The 25215-nt window shown below is 48.2% G+C and overlaps 1 protein-coding gene, 1 long non-coding RNA gene and 1 other non-coding gene across 6 annotated transcripts in view; 1 reads left to right on the top strand and 2 right to left on the bottom strand.

Moving 5' to 3' along the window:
- RAB26 (RAB26, member RAS oncogene family) overlaps window positions 1-18350 on the top strand; it is a 90092-nt gene extending 71742 nt beyond the window's left edge. For both annotated transcript variants that reach the window (XM_072982362.2, XM_072982361.2), the window contains exons 3-9: window positions 921-962; window positions 2469-2535; window positions 5218-5270; window positions 13974-14039; window positions 14459-14515; window positions 15176-15252; window positions 16239-18350. In XM_072982362.2, the coding sequence (XP_072838463.2) occupies window positions 921-962; window positions 2469-2535; window positions 5218-5270; window positions 13974-14039; window positions 14459-14515; window positions 15176-15252; window positions 16239-16341 (465 nt within the window). In that variant the 3' untranslated portion in view covers window positions 16342-18350. The remainder of the gene's footprint in view (window positions 1-920; window positions 963-2468; window positions 2536-5217; window positions 5271-13973; window positions 14040-14458; window positions 14516-15175; window positions 15253-16238) is intronic.
- A 430-nt stretch (window positions 18351-18780) lies between these two features.
- LOC144584705 (uncharacterized) lies at window positions 18781-25075 on the bottom strand. 3 transcript variants are annotated; one of them, XR_013539130.1, is made up of 7 exons: window positions 24934-25075; window positions 22925-22965; window positions 22563-22644; window positions 22253-22293; window positions 21889-21974; window positions 20546-20586; window positions 18781-20265 (listed from the first exon to the last, which is right to left on the bottom strand). It is a non-coding gene; the product is annotated as an uncharacterized LOC144584705 (long non-coding RNA). The 3 variants fall into 3 exon arrangements; XR_013539129.1 differs by lacking the exon at window positions 24934-25075 and adding an exon at window positions 24867-24911; XR_013539131.1 differs by lacking the exon at window positions 24934-25075 and adding an exon at window positions 24782-24896.
- On the bottom strand, window positions 22095-22180 carry LOC140702613 (small nucleolar RNA SNORD60). The gene has a single exon (XR_012081822.1). It is a non-coding gene; the product is annotated as a small nucleolar RNA SNORD60 (small nucleolar RNA).
- Window positions 25076-25215: the final 140 nt, after the last annotated feature.

The raw sequence follows: 25215 nt of genomic DNA, 5'->3' as shown, positions 1-25215 counted from the left end.
AACACCCAGAAACAAACCACTCGTTTCCCATGATGTTACAGTCATGATAGGATCCCCAAATTCCACTTTATGGCTAATGTTGTTACATGATCAGTGCCATGGACATAAATTGGGTGCTATTGTTGTGTAGAGTCCTTTGAACGCAGTGGGTTAGGGAGCCCAGGGTTCAAAGGATTATCTCTGTTGTAGTAGTGTGTAAAGAATGGTTTGCTCTTGGGCAGGCAATTAAGAGCTTTTACTTTTACAAAAGACTTGTTCCTGGTAGAAACAAACATGCAAGAACTCATTTGTTGATACGGATCAAACCGGCTGCCTGCATTTGGGGGCCTTCCTTGCAGGGGGAGCGGGCCGGCTGGTCACAGATGGTTCGTGATGAGCTCCCCCCCCCTTTTTTTCAAATTTTGATCCTAAACCATATTACTGCAACACTGTTGCTTGCATTGTAGAGAAGCAGTTTTCTTTAAAAGGAGAGAAGTGGCTTTTTAACAGCACGTACAGCAGTAACTCCTTTGCAACCAAGAGGGAGAAAGGAAGGGTGCCGTCTCTGGAAGATCCTCGCAGGATTGTCTGCAGAAACAGGTGTTGGCTTTCTTGGGGGGGGGGGCGCCTTCCGGCTCTGCCTGTGGAGACCAACCTGGTGCTGAGCTGCTGCGCTAGGGGCCTCGGCTGCGGGCTGATGCCATGCCTGTGTGCAAGGGGAGCCTTCCTTTTGCAATTGTTTCTTGGCAGTGTTTCTATCACACACACCCAGCAGCACACTTTTTCCCCGTCTGGCTCGACTGTGGGTCCCTGCCATCCTCCTTCAGAGAGTGCAGGGGGCTGCAAATTCAGTTTTACTCTAGTTGCAGGCTGACCGTCCTGGTGAACACATGGACTGATTCTTCCTGTGTTGTTTTCCTCCCCCCCCCTCTTTCTTCCAGAATAAAGTACTGAACGTGGATGGCGTGAAAGTAAAGTTACAGGTAAGGAACTGCTGGAGAACAGAGGTTGGGAGCCAGAGGTTGGGAGTTCGATTCCCGCGCTGTGCCTCCTTGACAGGGGACGGGCCCGATGAGTCATAGGGTCCCTTCCAGCTCTGAGATGACGATGGTGGTGGTAAATTTCAGCTTCATGTTGCCCAATTCTATGGAACTGAGTGGTTTCCTTGGGAAAGCTAGCTGTCTCCCAAGGGACAGCCCCACCCAGGGGCTCAAGAGGGGCAGATTTGTTAATAATGTCTCTTCCAACTGAGGGCGAAGTCAGACGCTCCGAGAGGTGCGTTCACAAAGGTGGAGAATTTGCATGGCAGGTGGGGGGTGGGTGACGGTGGGCATAATGGTTGGAGTGGTGGGCCAGGAGAGGCAGGATGGGGGGGGTCCGGCTTGACATTCCCCTGCCGCCTCTCACGAGGAGGGTCTACAGAAGGACCTCAGCTTTTGCCCTACCACGCAGGGCTTTTGTGAAGATTAAACATGGGAGAAAATAGGTAGGATAGAAATGTTAGAAACGAAAGAATAAAACCCAAGTTCTATCCAGGTGGGTTTGCTGTTGCCAGCCGTCAGTCATAATATGTAGTCCTTTGAGATAATTATAAAGTCCTGCTAGGGAAAAAAATTAGCAGTTTACTACCGATACCCACAATTAATCCTTCAAGATAAGCTTGAATGTCAGCATTACTTTAAAAAAAACAACTACTCAGAGAGGACAGTGATTAATAGCTGTGCTTATGCATTACCAAAGTCTAGTTTATCCCCCAAACTCTGAAAAGATTTGAAAAGTGTTGTTGTAGAAGTGCATATATAAACATTCATTGCCATTTGCAAAACAAGACATTGTTACAGCTCTAAACCCAAATAATATTTCCAACACGGGAGAAACTAGTGTATTGATCCAGCCTTCAAGAATATTGTGTGAGGAAACTGGCCCACAATCCAGAGGAATTTCCCCCGCAGACGCTGAGGTTCAGCGTGGCAGCCCATGGCGAGAAACCTCCTGTCAGTTTGGGGGGGGGAGCATCTGTGGGCCGTGGTTCCCCGGCTGTGTGGTCCTTCTCCTCACCATCCTTCAGAGTCCAGCCAGAGGATGATGTGCTCCATCGCCCCAAGAGCTAGTTAAAACAGTAATGCCACCACCACCAGCATGCCCTGTTTCCAAAGGCATATCAGGTTTGATCTAGGCCAAGCCGCGGGTCATTTTTAGGTCCTGTTGACGTTAATGCACGAAACCATCATGCCTGACTTTAATTGCACTGATTTTTAGTAAGATTTAGTGAGTTCTGGGCCTCACTCACCCACCGAGTTATGGGGAATGTTTACAAACAGCTCAAAGGCGGTGGAGGTGGGGGAACCCCTGATGCCAGCTTGTCACTTGCACTAGAAGGAAATCAGCCACCGCACCCCCCAACACCTTCAGACTTCTTGATTTCCTTTTCTTTACATGCAAATGGGCCTTTTTCTTACATGCGCATTGACTTGTTTTGTTGTCTTTAGATCTGGGACACCGCTGGGCAGGAGAGGTTTCGTAGCGTCACGCATGCATACTACCGGGATGCCCACGGTGAGAACCTGCGCCTTTTGCTTGCTTCGTGGCTGAGATTTGGGTCACATGGGACAAGAAGAAAGGAGGGCTCTGGGTCGCATTTAAAGCTCTTTGTCCACTTTGGTTTCCAGTTTTGAAAGTCATACTTTTTGGGGTGTGGGCTGGAGGCAGAAAGATATCCCCCAGATCTCCTCCTGAAATCAGAGCAGGCCATCTTTTTCCAGCCTCTTCGAGGCTCCTGTTGAAGAGTCACCCAGGATGGCTGTCTCTCTAAGCACAGCCCCTCCTCTGATTCCTGCTGCTCAAGTCATGACACTGGGGAGCCCAACCAGTCAGGGAGCAGATAAAGCCAGTTGAGAGGGAGGGCAAGGCAGCCAAGCACCAATGATATCTGGGAACAATGTGGAGCCTGGCTGGAGGCGAGCCAGAGAAGCACCAAGCATGTCCCCTGTAGGCAGTCTTCTAAAAAAGGAGGGGGGTCTCCTCAGGAGCAAAGCCAGGGAGACTTAATGCAAGAGTGGCTGTAGCTCAGGTCACCTGGCCATAAAATCATCACAGGTGGCTCAGGTCAGATCCAGAGATCAGGGCCTTTAACCCTTTTTACACCATGCCAGTTAAACTGTCCACTCCTGATGTCTCCAGGATGTCTCAACGAGTGCTGTACGACCGTGGACCCCTTCCCGGCTTCTTGCAAGATTCTCCTTGCCTTGTTCTGCTCATATTGAGCGTGGACTGTTTTGCTCTCTGTTGTGGGCCTGTCTCTGTGCTCTGTACACTTCGGCAATCAAGAGGAATTTAGGCAACCACCTGTCAGATCTGCTTTGACTGGGATCCCTGCCTTGAGCCAAGGGGGGTCAGACTCAATGGCCTTAAAGTCCCCTTCCAGCTCCAAGAGTCTAGGCTTTTACGCCCCCCCCCCCCGCATCCTCTTCCCAGGTCTCCAGCCATCCTGAGTCTGTCCTGTTTCCTGCCCCCCCTTTATTTTCCATGCCTTTCAGTGTTGGGAGAAATGCTGGAGTGGAAAATATCCACTCCTGCTCCCCTCTAATCCAGCAGTGGGACAGGCCACCAAAGCCCCGTGAAAGACGAAGCATCCGTTGGTCCTTTAGGGTCAGATCAAGCCACCTGTTTCTGCTGGTGTGTATGTGTGTCGTTTAAATGGATCCGGCCCAGTTTAAGGAGGGAGAAAGCACTGCCTTCTATGTGCTTTGAACCTGCAGCCTTCCCTCCTGCAGTGCAGAATCCCTAATGCCGCCAGGGGCTGCACCAAAGACTCCCCCTTGACATTGTCAAGAGCCTGAAGGGAGGAGAGGTGGTTGCCAGCAGGTTCTCTCCAAAAAGGCCTTCATATGCAAATTGGAGTTCCCTTCCAAAAGCAGGCAGGCTGCCCTGTGAAAGGCTTTGAAGTCACACTCTTGTTAATTAGCGGTGGGGGGGGGGAGAGATTTCTACCTGGGCTGGAACCTTCACGCAGATCTGCAGAAATAGTGGTGGTTTTTTGGACTGCAAAGAAATAAGAATTGAGCAGGAATGCAGGAAGCTGCTTCACACCGGCTGAGATCAGGCATCTGCCCAGCCCTGTCGTGCCAGCTCTGTCGGGCAGCCGTGGCTCTCCAGAATTTGAAGCACGATACTTTCCAAACTGGGACCCTGGAGATCCTTGGCGTTTGCTGGTCATCTCCTGTCCGAGTACCAGCCAGGTCCAGCCCTGCTCGGCTTCCAAGACTGGACAGGAATGGGAGCCATTCAGAATGGTCCACAGCCTTTTGAGTCTAGGTGCCTCTTTCTAGGCTTGGCCTTATCCAGAAGTGTGGGTTGGTGACATTGCCTGGGGCAGGTGGGCCGTTGGATTGCTGATCTCCCCCTCCAAAAAAATAAGAGCATCTTCTGAAATAACTATTTTACACCCTTCCCCGTTTTTGGTCTTGACAAGCCAGGGAGCCACGGAGAGCCGACGTGCAGGGTAAGAGGGTGCAGGATTTGGGAGCACGCCTTGCTTCCCAGACACTCAGTATTAAATATTCAGGAATGAAATTAAAAGTTCGAATTGCTGTGTGGCTGTGAGCACTTTCTGAAGTGAGAAAGGACCTCATTAAGCAAAAGTGATTAAAATGCTAATGAAGAAATGCAGAAATATGCAGGCTGAACTGAGCGTGGAACATGGAGTCGCTGGCGCCCTATGTTTTGCCTCAGCTGCATTCAGAGGGGTATGTGCGTGCGTGCGTGCGTGCTGAAAGAGTCCTGGCTCAGGGCGGAGTGTGGGCGGGAGGTGGGGGTCACTTGCCCCAAGATGGCCCCCTCTGATGGGGGCTGATGGTGATGGACCGAGAAAAAGCAAAGAGGGCTCCTTCCATATTGCTCCATAGTACTTAAATCTCTCGCTGGGTGGTTCACAATTATGCTGGCAACACATTTCACACACACACACATACACCCCTCATCAAAGTGGGCACTCATTTTACCAACCTCAGAGGGATGTAAAGCTGAGTCGACCTTGTGCTGCCTACTTGAGCCCAAGATCAAACTCAGATCGTGAGCAGGGTCTTCACTGCAGTACTGCAGTTTAACTACTGCACCACAAGGCTCTTTCCTCAATGCCCCCCACTTCCATGTTGAGTGGCATTTAATTTCTGGCTGCGTCTTAGCACTGACTGGATTCTCTTCTCTTCCTCCCCTTCCCTCCTCTCTCTCTCTCTCCAGCTTTGCTGCTGCTCTACGATGTGACAAACAGAGCATCCTTTGATAACATCCAGGTAAGTCTTGGTCACGGCCAGTGGCCTCAGCCCCACACGGCTGCACACCACACGGAAGGCAGAGCGAGGAGGTTGGGATGAGTACCTGCCAATAACCAAGAGATCTGTTCTTCTCACTGGTGTATTGCGAGGTTGCCATCTCTCCCCACACGGCTGTCTTGCTCCAGCGCTCTGGAAAATCTGGTGTATCTCTGTCAGAGAGGCTGGAGCGTTGGAACTTGCCTGGTCTTGCTCCTTCGGAGGAGCACCATTAGGTTCCCAGCAGCTGGAGACTGAGCGCTTCAAGTTTTGCCGTTTTTCCAAACTCCTGGGATGCCGTTAGTTGGGGCAGGCTGTTTGGGCGAACGCGCCAAGAAAGTGGAGCATCTCAGGGAAGCGCTGACCCAGTTTTTGCAGGCCCCGGAGAATACGCAGAGTGGCCTGAAGGAAGGGAGTGCAGCTGAGCAGCGGGGCACAGATGTTTACGGGGCCCGGTTCCAGCCTTGGGTCTCCGGTTTATGGGTCTCGGGGGGGGGCACAGCTAGTAAAGGGGCATCCAATGCCTGAGTCCCCCCCCCCCCCCCGAGAGCCATTCCTTATGCGAGAAGAGAAGACAATCTCAGATTGGCAAGGCTCTGACTTGGGCAAAGCAGCCTCTGATGTCTGGGTGCTTAATCCACGCCCGTCAGCCTTGAGCCAGGAGGAAAAACAGCCGGATGCGGAATTAGGTAGCTCACAAGACTAAGGAGCCTAATGAGGATACCAATTACCACTCCAGCCTCAAGTTAAAAGGCCAGCATATTGAATTTGGCTGGGAAAAGGGCCTCTCTGCAGAGTGAACTCTCCCCCTCAGGGTCTGAAGCGGCTTCTTTGGTCTCTGGCAAATGGGGGAGGAACATGGCTCTTGAGTGTTCATCATGTCCTCTCTCTCTCTCGTTGGAAGTGAAGTACTTACTGGGTGACATTCCATCCCATCTGGTGCTCTTTCTTGTTCTAATTCCCCCCCCCCCCCCAGTCCTAGGAATTTAGATTTGTAGTGTTTAAATCTGAATGGCACTGGGAACATAGCTTGACAGCCTTGAACTATCCTATCGAGTAGATATTGGCTATAGACTACTTCAGAAGCCTGGTGTGCCCACTGGCCAGTATCTGTAATGTCACCAACCCACCTCGCCTCCCATGCTCATGCTCTTTTGCAAGTTTAAGACTGGTATTTCTGGGAGTTAGGTGTTTTTGTAAGAAGCCGGAAATGTTTTATTTTAAATGTCACACAGCTCTCCTGACTCCTGAGGAGGCCACTGAGACAGAGCAGCTCCACCATCTGGGTGCTTGTAATGCAAGGTGTCGGAGAAATAATGAGCTCAGCATAAACTGTTTGCTAGTCAACGCACAGCTGTGGCTCTTGAAACATCCTCCTTCTCCTTTCCTTTTCCATCATGTTTGCTCGGATAGAATTCCTTGTAGCCGACTTTCTGAGCATCCATTCCAGATGCGCCATGAAACTGGTGGATGGGGCTTCTTTTGCAAACACTGGCTTAGAATCCTACTGGTGTTGGCATACGGGGTCCTCTATTTCATCTGACAGCCTTCTTCGTGGTCCTGGCCTTGCTTTTTCACAGCTCCGGCGCTGACCCTTCTCTCGCACCACCTTGTGTGAGAAACCCAGCAAGCTGGTCTTCTGCTGGCATTTCCGTTATTCCCGTTTTTAAAAAAGTATCTCCGTTGCTATCTTGTTAGATGTTTACTAAAGGGACTCACAATTCCAGCCCTCTCTTCCTCTTCAGATAAAGAGAAGGCGAGATATCTGGGTGGATCTGTGGGTCTTGCAACAACTCATAACTTGAGTTGTGAGTGAATCTCGGAGGGACGTCTCCCAAAAGATTTTGTCTTTCTTTAACTAAAGAGAAATGTGCTGTCACTGACTGGAAAAAGCCACTTAGTGGCTTAAAATGCACAGGGCTGCTGCTTCGTTAATGAGTTCATTTGTCTTTCAGGCCCTTCAGCAGATTTTGCTTTTGTCGTACAGCGCCAAACTGCAGTTAAAGTAGGTGAGGAGCTGTTTTCTCCACACCCTGCCTCCCAACAACCACAGGAGGAAAAGAGCCCGTCCTTTCCCCAGTTTTGGGGGAAAGCCAGAGCTCAAATAGACCCATTGAATCAACTCTGCTGCTCGTTTAGTTCAGACAGACTCCTGGATTGCAGCCATGGGCAAACAATGCACTGAATACGATGGCTGGTTGGGCCCACGATGGCAGATTTCTGATAACGTTCCTGATACTGTGGTTCTCCTGTTGGCGAGCCCTTCGGCTGAATTCCTCTTTATTTAAAAAAGCAAATGTTCTGAAACAGAGGAGCTTATAATCCCAAGAATACTGTCTGTCAGATTCTTTTACGTTAGCATGAATGGCAAATCCATGCTATGTATAATCACCATGCTGGCCGTGGGAAGAGCCACGTGGTAAAACTGCCACAGTTGGTTGGAAAGAGGAGGCCAGTAAGTCCTTTAATGATCTCTCTAATTTATCTTTCTGCTGCCTCAAAATTGGCTCTGTCTGGTTCAGCAAATTATCAGCTGCCGGGCAGTTTTGGATGCTAATGAAATTTCCGAGCCGTGCTTCTTTCTTGTGTTCCTTCCTGAACTATTCTTAGGCACCTTGGCACCTTTTTGGCTCAGTCTGGTTCTGCCGGTTCTTTCCGAGAGACCACAGCCGAAGGTCTGCTCCAAACACACCTACATTTGTGAAGCCCTTTCGATCCCAGCTGGGTGGTGGGGCTGGCCCAGTTCCTCACCTGAGGGTGAGGCATGTCGAGTTCATAATTTGGCCATGGTGGAGAGACACTTCCCACTGAAATGGGACCCCATGGAAAGGGTTTTGAATTCTCTGCAGCCTCCAACTCTCCACCTGCCAAATGTCATTCCACCCCGATAGGATGCTTCAGCGCTCACCGGCCGGGTGTCCCCGATCTCCAGAAAGCACATTGTTCAGAGTCCAGCCACTTGGGCCAAAGAAATGAGGAAGAAATTTAAAGAAATGGCGTGTGGAGGTGGTGGTTCTCGTCTTGCTCGCCTGCTGGCACTTCCCGACCATGTTGCTGGTGCATGCCTGCGAACTGGGCCTCCATTCGGAGTTGCTTGTGCTCATGGGAATTGTAGTCCAGTGTCCCCAAATGGTTCCAGGTTGGGAAAAGGTTATCCAGTGCTTTTGGAGGTACTCTTCGGTTCCTGAAGTAGAAGTTAGCTTTTGGAGAACGTTTTCCTGCTCACAGCCTCATCAATTGTGGCTCCAGTTGGAGTGGAAGGTTCCTGCAACCCTCCAGGAAGAGCAGAGCAGCTTTTAAACCAGTTAACTGTGCTGTGCCCAGAGTCTCCCTGTGCGTTGCTCCGGGCAGGGTGATTTCAGGTTCTGTCTCCCTGTTTGCTTTCTATGAGCTTCTGCCTGCCTCTGACGGACCTAGAAGCCAGGGGTGTTTAAACTTACTTGTGCTTCCAGATCTCATGGTCAGAGAGAATGGCTCCGGAGGCTGCTGTCCCTCGCCACCCTGCTTCCCCACCCCAATGAAAAATCTGTTTATGGAGCTAAAAATGGAAGAGCTGTGCAGGGTCTGCTAACATCAGGCCTCCTTCTTGAAGCCTTTCTCCCTCTCTCATCATGCTAGAACTCAGGGTCACCAAAGGCATCTCGTTGGCAGTCAGTTCAATAGAGATTAATCTGTTAATTTAAATGGAAGCCTTTTGCAAGGCTTAGCCGTGGGAGGTCTCTCAAATGGGAGCTAACAAATGAAGCTGATTAGCAGTCAGTTCAAGGCAGAAGAGAGCAAGGATTCTGCTCATGGGTTTTCCAGAACCATCTGCCTGTTCCCTGTTGCAAATGCCATGCTGGGTTGCTTCAGAGGAGGCCATTTTGTTCCTAAAATTTATTAGTCACCTATAAGCTAGGAGCTCACAGGAGGGCTTATGTTTAAGATAATGTATACAATCTCTGTTAAAAAGATAGAATAGGCACGATATATAATCAAAGGCAGGAAAGTCCAGAAACATGTAATTTAAAAAAACTACAGTACGACCCTCATATCCATAATTGTAGGCAATTACGGAGTCACTTATATTTCACTGTCTGAAAATATTAAAAGAAAAAAAATGAGAAACACAGATTTCCACAGTGTAATTACCAGAACTGGACACCAGATGGAGTCAGAGCCCATGCTATGTATAGGGTTCGCTATTTTCTGCAGGTCTGAGTACCTGCAGCCCTAATGCATTCAAAACAGCACCATGGTAGAGACCTATTGGGGGATTAAAATCCTAAAGGAACAGAAAGAGCTTTGCATGGTGCTGCTAATTCGTTGCTTGGCAGATCTTGGCAAGGAACTGATTCCAAGGACCTGGTCATGAAGATGATACAGTCCTGGCACAATATGAACACATGCCCTGTCCCTGTCCATCTCCTAGCTGCCACCTTTTGTACTGGCTGAGATTCTGGACCACCCCTTTGAGGGCAATGTCAGACCCAACACACTCATTTAAATGGGGCACAGATCACCGGAACGGAGCTTCTCTTTATTCTGGTTGAGGCCACAGTGCATCAATGCTGCACCCTAGGGCTGGGCTGGATCCGTGACGCACAGAATCTTGTGTTCTTTCGTGAGGTCTTCTTCACCAGGTTGCAGAAGGCGCAGCCTGAGCCCTCCGTGGTTAGCTGTGGAGAATGCGGTTCATCCTTTGAGCACAGAGTGAGTTCTGCCGTCAGCCGGGACTCCAGTACTGGTGAAGATCCGGTTGACGGGCCCTGGGCAACCGTTTGGCCAGTTCTTGGGGGCGGGGGGGTCATTCTGTTTGTCTTCCAGGTCTCAGGAACAGGGGCTGAGTGCCTCAAACCGCACAGAGTGCTTCTCCCTGTTGACTTGGAACCATGTCGTGCCTTGGCTAATGAAACTGGCCCACGTGCAACCGAGTCTGGCCCTTGAGCTGCCTAGCCCAGGACTAGCCACACCGGCAGCTCTTGGGTTATGGGCTGGATTCTGTCCCAGACCAACCTGGAGATCCCTAGGGAGCCCCCGTCCATGCAGTCACCAGGGCCAACCTTCCTGAGCGCCCGTCACGGGCCACGTCGTCTGTGTTCAGGGCCGGACTGACCTGTGCTAGCAAAAGGCATCCTCCAGGGATGGGCCTCTATTGTACTTGCAGGATCCTTGCTAAAGAAAACCATTTTTTGGCTCTGCAAACTTACCAAACTAGGGACTGCCTTCCAGTTTACCCACAGGTAGTGCATTGAGTGATGGATGAGATCTTGGGAGACCAGGGTTCGAATCCCTGTTGGGCCATGGAAAGTTGAGAGGAGGGCGGCGGAGCTGCTGAAGCCATTCTTGAAATATCTCACTCGACTCCAAAGCCCTGCGAGGGCCACTCCTAGGAAAGGCCCTTTCAAAACGACCTGTTTGAGCCTGGCCAGGTGGGTGCCCACGTGTCGCTCTCCCCCCTCTTTCTTTTCTCAAAGCGGGTCGTGTGCTCCAGAGAGGGTGGGAGATGAGTGAGAAAACCAGCAGTGGAGCCTGTAATTGCCCGCCATCTCTTGGCTGTTTCTGCAGGAATTAAATTGCAAATGCACCTTTTGCCAGCCCCCCTTAATCAATGTCATTATTACACAGAGGAAAGGAACAGGCCCTCTCGGGCAGCTGGCGGCCTCTCTCTCTCTCTCTCTCTCGCCCTATTAAGTCATTTTGCTTTGCCTGCTGGTTTTTGTGGCGGAAAATGGGATTTAATAAGGTTCCTAATTGCTTTGGCCTTGGGGGTGCTTTGCTCTCTCGCTCTGTGCGTGTGGATACACACGGAACACGTCAGTGACAACAGCTGGCTGATGGGTGGCGTGTGCCCAGCATGCGTGCCTAGAACTTCCCTGCACGGAGGAAAAGGAGCCTCCCTGTTGACTTGTGTGTGTGTGGGGGGGGTGGTTAGATACACACACCATTGTCTTAATTAAATCCCAAGCCAGCTAATGACAAAAAGGACCTAGAAAAACAGGATAGGAAAAATGCAATCTGAAAGCAGTATCAACAGCGGCAAGAAAAAGAAAAAGCAGCCGCCAGCAGCAGCGGTGCAGGAAGGCCAACAGAAACCCTTTGAAAGCCTTTCGAAAGGACAGCACCCAAGGGGTGGCGCCCCTTTTGTCCTGGGTATCTAGGCAGCCGCTTCTTTGAAGGGGGTAAAGGAGGGCAGCCAGGGGTAAGGGAGACAGGCGGGGCCGACTTGGTTTGCTCGGCTGACATCTTTCCCTTTCCTTTAAACCGAAGTGCTTCTTTCAGTGTGGAGAGCACAATGGGCGCAGCCATGTCAGCATTTCACGCTCCTAAGAGCCGGTGTCCTTGTTTTTAACTGGTCTTGTTGCCGCAATCTTTTTTAAGCTTCCTGTTCAAAGAGGGGCCTCTGGATTTACGGGTGGCACCAGACGGTGTGGCGCCCCACCTGGCACCTTTCTAAATAGTGATAGAGAGACTGCCATGTGGTTGGGGAGGGGGCTGGTGCAAGGAAGCAGTCGTGGAGCCAACTTGAGGAGGAGCCTCATCCTGACAGCAGGATCTCTTTCCCCCGTGGAGCATCCGGCCTTCGAGGGAAGGCGCTCCTTCCTCAGGGGCTGTTTTTTATTTCCAAGTCCAGCCACCAGATGTGCTGTGATTGTGGTTCTTCTGCGCTGGCAGGGAGCCGGACCGGCCGACCTGTGTGCGAGTTTATGGACGAGTAACGGTTTAGGCACATGCCTGGCGAGTGTGGAGTCGGGTCGAAGGGGGGACCATGAATGCCTGCAGGGTTCTTCAGGGGGCTACCCGAGCAAGGCCTCTGCCCGGCTTGCATGTTATCACAACCAGGTTTGATTGTCTTTTGTTGTTGTCACATAAGGAGGGGCTTCGGCCATCTCCCAAGGAGCTCCTCATTTCAGCCCTCCTGCCTTCGGTCTGCCAGGTGTGTTGCCCACGCCAGTGAGCCCTCCACCACCACGGCAGCGTCTCTCTGGCACCATCTCCTGCCCAGATCCATTAACTGTGTGCTGAGCAAGAAATGCCGTGCCCCGCCAAGCTCAGTAACGTAAGCTTAGCAAAAAAGGGACGGAACTGAGCCCAGCCCGTTGGAATTAGCAATACATTTAGCAGAAGCCGTGTGGAAGGACAGAGGGTCTCCCTTCTTGCAGGAGCTTGCTTTCCTCCCTGGGTGAAAAATATGAATTCCAGCATCTTTGGCTAATGCAGGACGGGTGACTTTGCTGTGGTCGGACGACGTACCAAACGCATGCCTTGCCCACGAGGCTCGCTCCAGGCCCAACCAGACCACTTCCTCGGGTGTCAAAGGCTGCAATCATATTTCTGAGGAGGATCGCAAGAACCCCTTTTTCCTGGTGGCAGCTGTTCTGAGAAAACTGCAGGAGGATAAGTGCGCGTTCATCAGACTTGTGCCCAAAACAGGTCCGGCCGATGCCTACAACACTCTCGTCTTTGTTTTGCAAGGCATTTTCATGGTAGCAACCGGAATGGCCAACCCTCCAAGCTGGAATTCCTAAAGAAGACCAACATTGCAAACCTCCCCTTATCTTTTAGAGAGGAAACAGTTTGCAAAGCAATACAAGGCCTGGTAACCAGCAATGCTCATTTATTTGTTCCTTTTTCTTGTTATAATGCGGGTGGAGGCGGGGAGCAATTCCGGGTTCTTTCTTCCTTTTTTGCAAGGCAGGATTTCTTTTCCTGAGAAAGCAACTCAAAAGTAACCTGCTGCGTGTCCCATTCAATAAGGGGTTATGTTTCCTTCTGTGGTGAGAACAAATTGCTAGAGTGTGGGGTGGAGAGACTCTTAATACGTGGCATACATAATCCCTTCCTTTTAAAAAATAAAATAAAAACCACCTCTTTCCAACCTAGAGTCATCATCAGCCACAGAAGGGGGGAAAACGGATTCTGATGGATGAACATGTCTTAACAGCCTTTTCCTCTCTCCTGGGGTGTCTCCTTCACATTCTCTATTATTAATTCCCAGGATTATCTGGGAGCAGCCATGGCAACTGAACGGGGTACAAAACCAACTGTAGAAGCATAAGGTAGCTTGAGGCCACCTGCTTTGAAGACTCAGCCTGGTGTCGTTGGACTTGGTTTCTAAAAATCACCCTTCCAGGTCCATCTCCAGTTCCAGTGATGGAACTCTCTTGCGCTGGGGCTTCTGCAAGCCACCCGCTAGGAAAGCACCCCTGGGGGAGAGCTCACCAAATCTCTGAAAGGCCCCCAAGGAAAGGGGGAGACCCACCACCACCCCAGTCGTCTAAAGCAGTGGTGGCCAACCTTGGGCCTCCAGGTGTTCTTGCACTTCAACTCCCAGAAATCCTGGCCAGCAGAGGTGGTGGTGAAGGCTTCTGGGAGTTGTAGTTCATGGAGGCCTAAGGTTGGGGAACAATGGTCTAAAGTATTCAGTGTCAAATGGCTTTTGCTGCCAGGGAATTTGCTGGAGCCTCCTTGCTTGCAAATTGAATGTGTTGGTTCCAACCCTCTGGAGTGGCAGAAGACCGAGATCGCTCTTATCTTCCACGTGGCAGCTCTTGAAATACAGGCGTTTCCAGTTGTTGGACAGGTTGTTTTCCTTGGGCTTTGAACTGACTTACAGAATAGACCTTTCTCATGGATGGTCCTTGTTTTCAGCTTTGCTTTGGTGATCTCTTTCGATTTGTTCCCCCCTCCCTTCTTCTGTGCTAGGCCTGGCTCACAGAAATCAATGAATATGCAAAGCAAGACGTGGTCCTTATGTTGCTGGGAAACAAGGTGAGCTGCCTGGCTTCGGATCCATCAGCAGAACATGCCAGATGCGAGAAGGGAATGGGGCCCATTGGCGGTGGTGAAATAGGATCCTGGGGGTGGTCGCGGCTAAAGACTCTTTCATATTGCAAAAGGCATGGTGTGTGTGTGGACGGCTGCACATCCACTCAAAGCACTCACATGCTAGTGATGCAGTTCAGTTCTGACTCTGCCCAGAGATGGGAAGCATTGCTAAGCATGGATCGATCTATTGATCTGTGGAGTATAACTCCCCCAGAATGTTGGGGTTATAGTAAATAACTGCAGCCATGATCTGGTGCCGTGAACCCAAACTGGAAGTGCTGCTGGTTTTGGGCCGGCACCCTCCACGCCAACTTATAATGCACTGTTGCTACAACTTGTTGTTGTCTTTCTGCCACTTGCAGGTGGACTCTACCCAGGAACGAGTGGTCAAACGGGAAGATGGAGAGAAACTAGCCAAGGTAGAGGAGACGCACAATGTCTTAGCACTGTGGGTACTCATGAAAAGCAATTGAAACTCCAAGGGAGGTCAGATTAGTTCCACACACTGTGGGTCCCGTGCCCATTAAGGAGGTTGGCACACAGGCGTCCAACATCAAACTAGGTCCGGGGAAGTCCAACTTCCAGAAAGAGGAGCAAGAATCATCATCATGCCCCTTAGGATCGGCTGGGTTAGACCTTCTACAGGCGTCATTGCTGGACTGACAGGACAAATCTGCTCCAGAGACAGCCAAGAGAGGAGTTAAGCTTGTACTGTAGAGAGTAGTGGCTTTGAGGTGATGGGGCAACAAGGAAGATTCCTCTGTTTGGTCCAAGCACTTCCTTCTGTTCCCTCTTTCTTGGCATGGTGAAGGACGGATCCTGCTCCATCTCAAGACTCACTGTGGGATTTTAAGGAGGGAGGGGCAGCGGCCTGTTCAAGATCAACTTGCTTGCAGAAACCGTCCATCCATGGCCAGTTCTTGCTGGGACCTTTTTGTATTTGACACTGGGCTCTCCTGTTGGAATCTGAGGATTCTGATTTAGTAGCAATGATGCCAGAGTCTGGAGGGGTTTGTAGAGAGAGGTGAAGAGAGTTAAAAGGCAGGCACTAAATATTGCTTTTGTGTTTGTGCGTGCAGGAATACGGAGTACCCTTTATGGAGACCAGTGCCAAGAGCGGCTTGAATGTTGACTTAGCCTTCACCGCCATCGCCAAGTAAGGCATTTTGTTTTGGCTTCTTTAGACTTCTTTCTAAAAACAGCTCTTTTAATGGCAGCCGGGGGGGGGGAGGGAAGGACTGCCAGCTGTCTGTCCGGTCTTTTCATTAACCGATTATCCTCTCATTGGCCTGCAAAGAATAGGGCTTTCTCAGTGGTGGCCACCACCAACGTTCTCTCTTCCTATGGAGGTACATCAGGCTCCATCACTCCTTGACTTTAGGAAAGAAAGTAAATACATGTTTCCTTTGGCTTTTCATAGGCTTGCCCATTTAATTAATTTTTGGTTTTGTCTCTCTTGCATTTATGATGATCCATACTTTTATAGGTTGAGTGTTTGGTTTGACACCAGCTTGTATCTTAATATCGTTTTCTTACATACTGAAGTTGGGTGGTTTTTCCCTTGCCTAGTAGCTTCTCATTATTATTGAATTTTACCTTATCTTGCTGATGTTCCCATTGTAAAGCTGCCCAGAGTAGAGGCCAAAATCTTTGGGTTAACCGTTTGGGGCATGGTGGCATCCTCCTTTTCTGCCAGAAGCAAGCAGCAACCTACTACAGTGGTGCCCCGCATGACGACGACCCCACATGACAGCAATCGCAAAACGATGGTTCCTATGGGTTTTTTCGCTTTACATCGATTAGGTCCCTGCTTCGTGAACCGTTTGTTTGCAAAATGATTTTTCTGGCTCCGCAAAATGGCTTGCATGGCTTCGCAAAATAGCTGTTTTCTGGACAGAAGCTTCAGAAAACAGCGATTTTAAACAGCTGATTGGCAGTTCATCGCTGGACGATGAGGTATTTCCCCATTGGAATGCATTGACCGGTTTTCAATGCATTCCAATGGTTTTTTTTTTTCACATGACGATTTCGTTGTAGTGACTTTGACAGAACGGATTATCGTCGTCATGCGGGGCACCACTGTACTCCAGAGTAAGAGTCCTGTTGTTTGAAGCCCTCTGTGTTTTTTGTTTTTATTTGCAGGGAGCTCAAGCACAGATCCATGAAGCTGCCCCACGAGCCCCGGTTTAAACTCCATGACTACGTCAAGAAGGAGGTGAAAAGCACGGGCTGCTGCCGATCGTAAGCCAAGGAGGTGCCTCTGGCCTTCAAGGTGGCATCCCTTGTACAGAGAGGCTGGCAAGGAGCGTTTCTCACCCGGCTGCAACCACACATGCCCCACACCACCTCCCACCCACCGCAGAAACTACCTGTCTGTTTTGTGTGTCTTGTCTATCTGTCCAGGTGAAACGGGGCATGGAGAAAAATCTGGACGCAGGAGAGGGGCATCTGTGCTTTCCCCCACCCCACCCCCTAGAGCAGCCACGTACGGCTAATTTGATTTTTGTTACTTTTAAATTTCATTTTTAAGCATAAGCGGAGTTTAAAGACAAACTCAAGGCAGGCCGTTTACTAGGACAGGGACCGAACGTCCTCCTTCAGCCTGCAAAGGGAGGGTCCTACACAAAAACAGCTGGCCAAAACAGGCCGACGTGGGCAACTTGCGCGCATTGCCGTGGCACTTCCGTTCCCTGGCGGACCACATGCCTTGCTCTGGGGCAGCTTGTGGGTTGCCAGTGTTGTTCTGGACTTCAACTGTAACATCAGGGTTAAGGAGGAGCGAAACCTGGCATTCTTTTGTGCCTGGGTTCAAAAACAAGAGCAGGGACTTAGCTGAGGCTTGTGAAATAGACCGCGGGGAGAGCTCCAGAATAGTTTCTCCCAGCATGCATTTTGGGGGCAGGTCAACCCAGGGGAGAAAACAACCCATCTGTTTTAATCTACCACCGAGAGCCCCTTCCAGTTAACCCACAACCACAGGCACTTTGGCTCCATTTCAAGGTTTTTTTTTTTTTTTTGGACTTATTTTGGAAGGGGTTGGGAGAAATGTGCAATACAAAGAAAGCTGGTTTTGTATATCTGAAATAACTGTATTTTTAAAGTAACGTTTTTCTTGCCGGTCATTTCTATCATCGTTTTCCTTGGTGCATCTTCTGCATCCAGTCACGAGGGACATTAGAGTTTTGCAATGGTTGATGAGGATATGCTGGTGTTCCCTGGGCAGGCACATGGTGGGGAGGAGGAAAAAAAAGAGCAAGGCTAAGCAGGGCCACCTTCTGCAGCAAGGGGGGGGGGAATCTCTCCTCGTGCAGATGAGCAAAACCAGTTGGGAGGATGCTGGGTGAGCCAGGACAATCTCCTGCTTGCTAGGGTAAGGAGACAGTTTGTTTCTTCCTTCTACTGTGCCAATTTTTCAACCAGCTCTTTTCCTGTGTTCCAAGGGGAACAAGTCTGTTCTGTTCTCCGGCTCCAGTCTCTCTGTGGTTGAAGCGACATATTTTAGGGACCAGACATCAAGAGGAAGGGCACTCCTGGGTCACGAATTATTAAGCAAAGTACTAGCTTGTTCAAGCCACGGCATTTTGGTCTCGCCAAGGGAGCCAGGCTCCTACAAACACACCTTACGGTGCCAGCCAATGTCAGGAGCAAGCAGAATGTACGTAACAGGTGCTTTGCACCTCCCAGAGGCCGAAGCTGTAAATATACACATCTAAATGTCAATCATCCCAAGCTTTCTTCCTCAAAATGTAGGTTTTTGTGCGTACAACAAAGCTGAACTTTCTGATTTGAAGGCAATTCCTTCCTCAAGGCTCTGTGCTGGACTTTCTTACCACTCCCAATGAAACTTTTCTAAGGACGCCATGCGCCAGGGCCAGCCTGCATGTTGTGTGTGCCTAGCTCTTAAGCTTCAACCATCACCTGTACGCCCACCAAGGGAAACTGGTTGCTTGTCAGATGCGATTCAGGTTTAGTTTTGTATTGGACCCTAGGGAAGCGACCAGGGCTCCCCTTCACCTGCAATTTGACTCCTGCTGCTCCCATTTCAGTACAAAAGAAGTATGGAGACCCTGCCAGGAGGGGTCTGGTCTGTTATTTTTTTTCCTACATGGGCCTTTGCTACTCTCACCCAATGACCCAGCCCTCTCCCGTCCCTAAGCATCCTGAAAGAGGAGTGTTATTTATGTAGTACAAAATTCCTGGCTCTGTTTATAGCATTTTTTGGGTTTCCTCTTAATAAAAGATTTTTTAATGACACTGTCGGACAAGTATGTTTCAGAGAGTTTGCAACTTATCTTCACGAATGCCTGCTCCATTTTAGATACCTGTACTTCCACACCTTTATTTAGTAACTCTTTCCATGACTTCCTCTTCCTCAGATCAGGTACGGTTAAGGCCAAGACTTCCTTCTGAAGTAGCAGCGGCTGAAGCCTTAGCTTACGTGCCTGGGAATCACATTGGAGGCAGAGAAGGGAAAGCTTCGGCCAGCGTGAGATCCTCCTCCTGCTCCCTTGGGAGTTCTGAGCCTGTTTTGCAAAACAACTCCCTCTGTTCCAATCCCATTCCTGCTCTTGTTTCAAAACTATGCCCAACAGACACGCTCAAGGAAAAAGGCAAAGTTACCGTTTGGGAAGAGTTGGTTGCCAAACCCCAGACATCACACAAATGACACAGCCCATCAACGTAATTGTGGAAATAACTTTTATTTTTGTCTCCTGAAACAAGGTGTGTTACTGTTGTGTCAATCTGGCTTCTGAGTCTTATCCAGCCTCTCACACCTTTACCTGCTTAGGACTGTGTCTCCAGAAAGGGAATGAAAAGCTGGTACATTCAGGGCCCTAAAAGTGGCAGAGCCGGAGTGCCAGAAGTCACAACGGCTACAATACTTGGCAAGACAGCCTTCAGCAGCTCATGCCCATTCCAGCAAACTGTCTTGCTGCCTTGAGCAAGGGGGCTGGACTTGAGGGCCTTATGGGCCCCTTCCAACTTCATTCTTCTATGGATACTTCCTCCTCCTGTCCAGAGTCCACTTGCTGCCAACAGGCACCATACTGTGAATTCTACAAGCCATGCAGCCCTCCCATGAGGCCTTCAATTTCGCATGGCTTCACCTACACACTCTGATGCCCAATACAGGCTTGTCTGTCGTTTAGCAAGCTTTCACTTAAACAAAACAAAAGGGGGATGAACAGATGAAGGACAAAACATCACCACCCCAGGACTTGCAGGCATTTCCGTACGATCAGGATGCAATGGCTTCCCCCATCCTTGCTGATCCAGACAGCCACCACCCTGATCACAACGGTGGAGAGGTAGGGAAGAGAGGCTCGTGGGGTGGCAGTGGCTGCCTCAAAAGCAGTGGAGAAGCTCTAAGCAGACTGGTGTCCTCAGAAGAGTCACTTACTGCAATGGAATCACAGCTTTCCAGAGAGATGACACCTCATGCCTAAATACTTCATATTTGCCTAGTATGTAAAAGTGACAGGATACCAGAAATCATACCGATTCCATGGTTATTCGGATTTCTGATAAGCAAGAGGAGTTGTAATGTTTAAATCATTAGATTTATGGGGAAAAGAGGAATCTTAACTCTAACCTCAGCTTGCTATCTTATGCCAAACTAAGGTGAAACACTGAAAACCTCAAAGCAACCAGTTAATGCCAAGAAATAGGTACAATTTAAGCTCCTTACCTGAACTCCTTTTTGGGGTGGACTAGGAGTGTGGCAGACATTAAAAGTAGCATGAGGAACAGGATAAATTAATTTCTGGCCATAACATTCTAGCTATTTCTAAAGCATTTTATTTTAAAAAATTGCATTTTCAAGCCTTATGCTATTCTTTTATCAATTCTAAGGTGTGTCAAAAAGTGCATTTTGTAATTCACCACACCCTGACTTCTATCCCCCGTCCCATCAGAAGAGTATTAGGTCTGGAAAATACCAACCATATTGGGGCAAAGTTGAATGCAAACGCCACACGCAGTGCAAGATAGGCTTTGTCCTCACAGGCGTGTAATGGGTGCTAAGGATTCTCCCCATATTCAGGGAGTGGGGGCGTGCACACGAGCCATTCAATTATTTAACCTCACCACAGAAAACGACGGTCTTCTTAATAAAGCTTTGACGATGTTCGGTTCCAAGAAAACCTGTCCTCTTCTGTTACCAACTTCCCTGAAAGGAGAAAAATATATACACACCTGTCAATTGCACCTTTTTGTTTTGAAAAACAAACGAACAGTTACTGGTGAAGGGATTTTTCAATTCCAGCTTGCCCCAGAAGGAGCAACTTCTTAAGCCACTAAGCCTCAGCTCGTCTCTGTAATCAACAACCGCAAGCAGTTTTCATACTAACCCTATTTCAAAAAGGTCATCATCGGCTAGTGTTTGGAAGTTAATAAGAACCTAAGGAAGTTCTAACTCAGTTCACAAAAAAACCACATTTTAAACTCACCTGTACAAAATGTTGCTTGATGGATCAGTGACAGAAAATACCTGGAAAAGAAAAAGTCATCTCACTTGTGGGGAAAAAACAAAACAGTTTTTTTTAACAATACAGCCTGAATGTAGCCTGGAAGTTTGGAGATTTAGGGCTAAATCCAATTGTTTGTCCCAAATCAAACAGACCGCCTTGGCTGACAGGGTCTGAGTTTATTTCTCAACATCGCTAACGTAGCGTATTGTTTCTAAAACAACTAGTCTGGACCACTCAGGAAAAGCACCATGCATGCACACACACACACAAAGGGATCAATGCTTGATAAGTAATACAGTTGAAAGTAATTCAAGCCGGAGCTTTTTAGATAGGAATAAAGTCCACACTGCCACTATTTTTAGACATCTTGAGACTCATTTCCCATGGCTTCACCTATACACTCCATTGCCCAATACAGGCTTGTCTGCCGTTTAGCAAGCTTTCACTTAAAAAAGAAAAGGGGATGAACAGAGGAAGGGGAAAACAATGTCACAACAGGGCTTGCAAGCATTTATGTACGATCAGGATGCAGCAAAGACTTCCCCCATCCTTGCTGAGCCAGAGAGCAACCACCCTGATCACAACAGCGGAGAGGCAGGGAAGAGAGGCTCGTGGAGGGGCAGTGGCTGCCTCAAAAAGCCCTGTGCACGTTTAACCCAACACCCTGTGTGTTCATCAGTCATTACCAAAATGTGATCATGACAGCAATGTGCCTTTGTTGGCAGATTCTAAACATGGGAGGATTTCAAACAAGAACCACCTGCTTGCCAAGGCCAGGGCTGGCTTACCTGCAAGGAGGATTTAGCTCCATCCTCTGCTTGCTATCTTATGCCAAACTAAGGTGAAACACTGAAACCTCAAAGTACTGTAACCAGTTATTGCCAAGAAAAAGTTACAATTTAAGCTCACCTGAACTCGTTATTGGGGTGGGCTAGGAGTGTGGCTAAGCTGATGTTAAAATTAGCACGAGGAACAGGGTAAATTAATTTCTGGACATAATAACTTTCTAACTATTTCTAAAGCACTTTATTTAAAAATTGCATTTGCAAGCCTTAAGCTAGTCTTTTATCAACTCTAAGGTGTGTCAAAAAGTTTATTTCGCAATTCACCACACCCTGACAACTATACCCCTGTCCCATCAAAAGTTTTAGATCTGGAAAACCCCAACTGTATTGGGGCAAAGCTGAACGCAAACACCACACATAGTGTGAGATAAGCTTCGTGCTCACAGGCATGTAATGGGTGTTGATTCTCCCAGTATTTGGGGAGGGGGCGTGCGCGCAGAGGAACCGCACATGAGCTGCTCAATTATTTGGCCTCACCACAGAAAATGGGGGTCTTCTTAATCAAGTCTTCATGATGTTTGGTTCCAAGAAAACCTGTCCTCTTCTGTTGCCATCTTCTTTCCCTGAAATTGGAAAATATATACACACATGTCAATGACACCTTTTTGTTTCCAAGAACAGTTACTGGTGAAGGGATTTCTCAGTTCCAACTTGCCCCAGAAGGAGCCACTTCTTAAGTCACTAAGCCTCAGCTCGTCTCCGTAATCAACAACCGCAAGCAGTTTTCATACGAGGTGTCAGAAAATTCAAAAAGAGCTCATCATTGGCTTGTGTTTGGAAGTTAATAAGAACCTAAGGAAGTTCTAACTCTCAGTTCACAAAAACCACATTTTAAACTCACCTGTACAAAATGTTGCTTGATGGATCAGTGACAGAAAATACCTGGAAAAGAAAAAGTCATCTCACTTGTGGGGGAAAAACAAAACAGGAAGTTTTTTTTTTTCAATACAACCTGCATGCAGCCTGGAAGTTTGGAGATTTAGGGCTAAATCCAATTGTTTGTCCCAAATAAAACAGACCTCCTCAGCTGACAGTGTCTGAGTTTATTTCTCAACATCTCCAATGGGTGCTAAGGATTCTCCCCATATTCAGGGAGTGGGGGCGTGCACGCAGAGGCACCGCACACGAGCCATTCAATTATTTAACCTCACCACAGAAAACGACGGTCTTCTTAATAAAGCTTTGACGATGTTCGGTTCCAAGAAAACCTGTCCTCTTCTGTTACCAACTTCCCTGAAAGGAGAAAAATATATACACACCTGTCAATTACACCTTTTTGTTTTGAAAAACAAACGAACAGTTACTGGTGAAGGGATTTTTCAATTCCAGCTTGCCCCAGAAGGAGCAACTTCTTAAGTCACTAAGCCTCAGCTCGTCTCTGTAATCAACAACCGCAAGCAGTTTTCATACTAACCCTATTTCAAAAAGGTCATCATCGGCTAGTGTTTGGAAGTTAATAAGAACCTAAGGAAGTTCTAACTCTCAGTTCACAAAAACCACATTTTAAACTCACCTGTACAAAATGTTGCTTGATGGATCAGTGACAGAAAATACCTGGAAAAGAAAAAGTCATCTCACTTGTGGGGAAAAAACAAAACAGGAAGTTTTTTTTTTACAATACAGCCTGAATGCAGCCTGGAAGTTTGGAGATTTAGGGCTAAATCCAATTGTTTGTCCCTAATAAAAGACCGCCTTGGCTGACAGGGTCTGAGTTTATTTCTCAACATCGCTAACGTAGCGTATTGTTTCTAAAACAACTAGTCTGGACCACTCAGGAAAAGCACCATGCATGCACACACACACACAAAGGGATCAATGCTTGATAAGTAATACAGTTGAAATTAATTCAAGCCGGAGCTTTTTAGATAGGAATAAAGTCCACACTGCCACTATTTTTAGACATCTTGAGACTCAAGTCTCCCATTTATACTTTTGCCACCAATGGAAGCACCAGTTCCCTCTGCTTTATTAGAATAAGCATGGGCCCATGCCAAGGTCAAGCACCCTCTCCCTCAGCCCACAACACCTTCTAACTTACAAAAGTCTGAATTCCATAATAGCTGCTTTAAATATTCATTCATTGTATAGACTTATATACTGCCCTATTAGTGTAGTGCACTACTCTGGGTGGTTTACAACAAAATAAAAAATGCAACATATATCAAAACCAGGAAACAATCACAAAACACAGAATTTTTGACATTCTGACTATATACACCACTGCTACCTCACCCTCTTCCCAGACCTAAAAGCACCAGTTCCTTTCAAGGTACTATTGTATATTAAAAACACTTACGATGCAGGATACCCTTAGTCCACCATGGAAGTCAAAGCCCTCAAGGCTACCACCTGCTACTTTCTGCCCTGCTGTTTTTCAGAAAATCTGCTACTCATTTGGGGAAATCCTTCCTGAAACTTGCCTTAGCAATTCTTGAAGGGGGGGGAGAAGCTTTCTTAACTCTTCATGCATATTTTAGCCTTTCTGGGGGTTTGGAGGCAAAGTACTAGAAGCAACCTTTTTAAAAAAATTAAATTAGGTCACCAAGTAGACCCTGGGGAGGTTAACTGTTTCTGGACTACAAGTCCAATTTACCCCAGCCAACCAGCCTGAGCATTCTGGGAGAAATAGTCCAAGAAGCCCAAGGTTTTCTCAAGAGATGGGGACCCCAGAAAATCATCTGTTATATCAATACCTGCTCAGAGGCCACCCTTCACATTTTCTTTCTTTTTTAATATATATTTTTTAATTAAAAAGTACAAAAAATACAAAATACCTACTACTATTACAAAAAAAACTATAAATTACCAGACTATAAATTACAAAACAAAACAGTGCACCCATCACCCTCAGGACTAGCATTACACTGCTTTCCATCCATTTTCATTCCAAAATTTCAATGTTTCTTCACTCGGTGTATACCCCCTTGACATTTTCAAAGTTTTATGCTTTTATTTATAACATTTAAATACTTAAATATGCTCATATTACATTAAATAGGCACACATACTTTTATGGCTCTGTAGCCGATGAGGCTGCACGCAAGGGCATAAATTGGACCAAATATTAAAAACTGTATTTGAAATCAAATGTATATGCATATATTTATTTATTTATTTAATTTATTTCCCGCCTATCTGGTCGGGTCAGGACCACAAGTATAACAACAATACAATAGTAATACCATAAAACCAACGTGCTCCACATGTGAAATTAACTTGGAAGCACTGACTAAGCAGGCGCGTCCTTCTAGGTCTCCTTTCTGGGCCTCTTAAGGCCAAGTAATAATTACACGCATTTAGACCAAACACATTTTACAAGTAAAGGATCTCGGCTCCTCAAAGTCAGCTTGCAATATTAAAAACGAACCACCTTGCGGATGGTTTCGCCTCCGATTTAGCCATAATAAAGCCTTTCCTCAGCCGAGGACCCCAAAATTAAGCGCCCCGTTTCCTACCTTCCTCACTGGCCACGCGGGAAAAAAAAGAACATGGCGGGCATTCCGCGGCTTTTTATAAACTCACCCGCTTCCCTATTGGCTGGCGCCGGTAGCACGAGGGCGACCAATCGCGTGGTCCACTTTAGTTCTTCCTCTGTAGCCAATTACCTTTCACCTCCGTTCGCAGGCTCTTTTCCTATTGGCCGCCCTCCTCCGCCGGGTCGCCTGATTCGAGCCGAGCCAGAGCCGCGCATGGGCCGAGAAGCGCAGGAGGGAGGGGGAGAGGGAAACAACCATAGAGAGGCCGGCGGTGTCTTGGCGCGATCGTCGCCCGAGCCAATCAGAAGCAAGGGAAATGAAGCGGTCT

This window comes from Pogona vitticeps, chromosome 13, assembly GCF_051106095.1.
Source record: "Pogona vitticeps strain Pit_001003342236 chromosome 13, PviZW2.1, whole genome shotgun sequence".
Taxonomy (NCBI): domain Eukaryota; kingdom Metazoa; phylum Chordata; class Lepidosauria; order Squamata; family Agamidae; genus Pogona; species Pogona vitticeps.
This window is presented reverse-complemented; position numbering and strand designations above follow the sequence as displayed.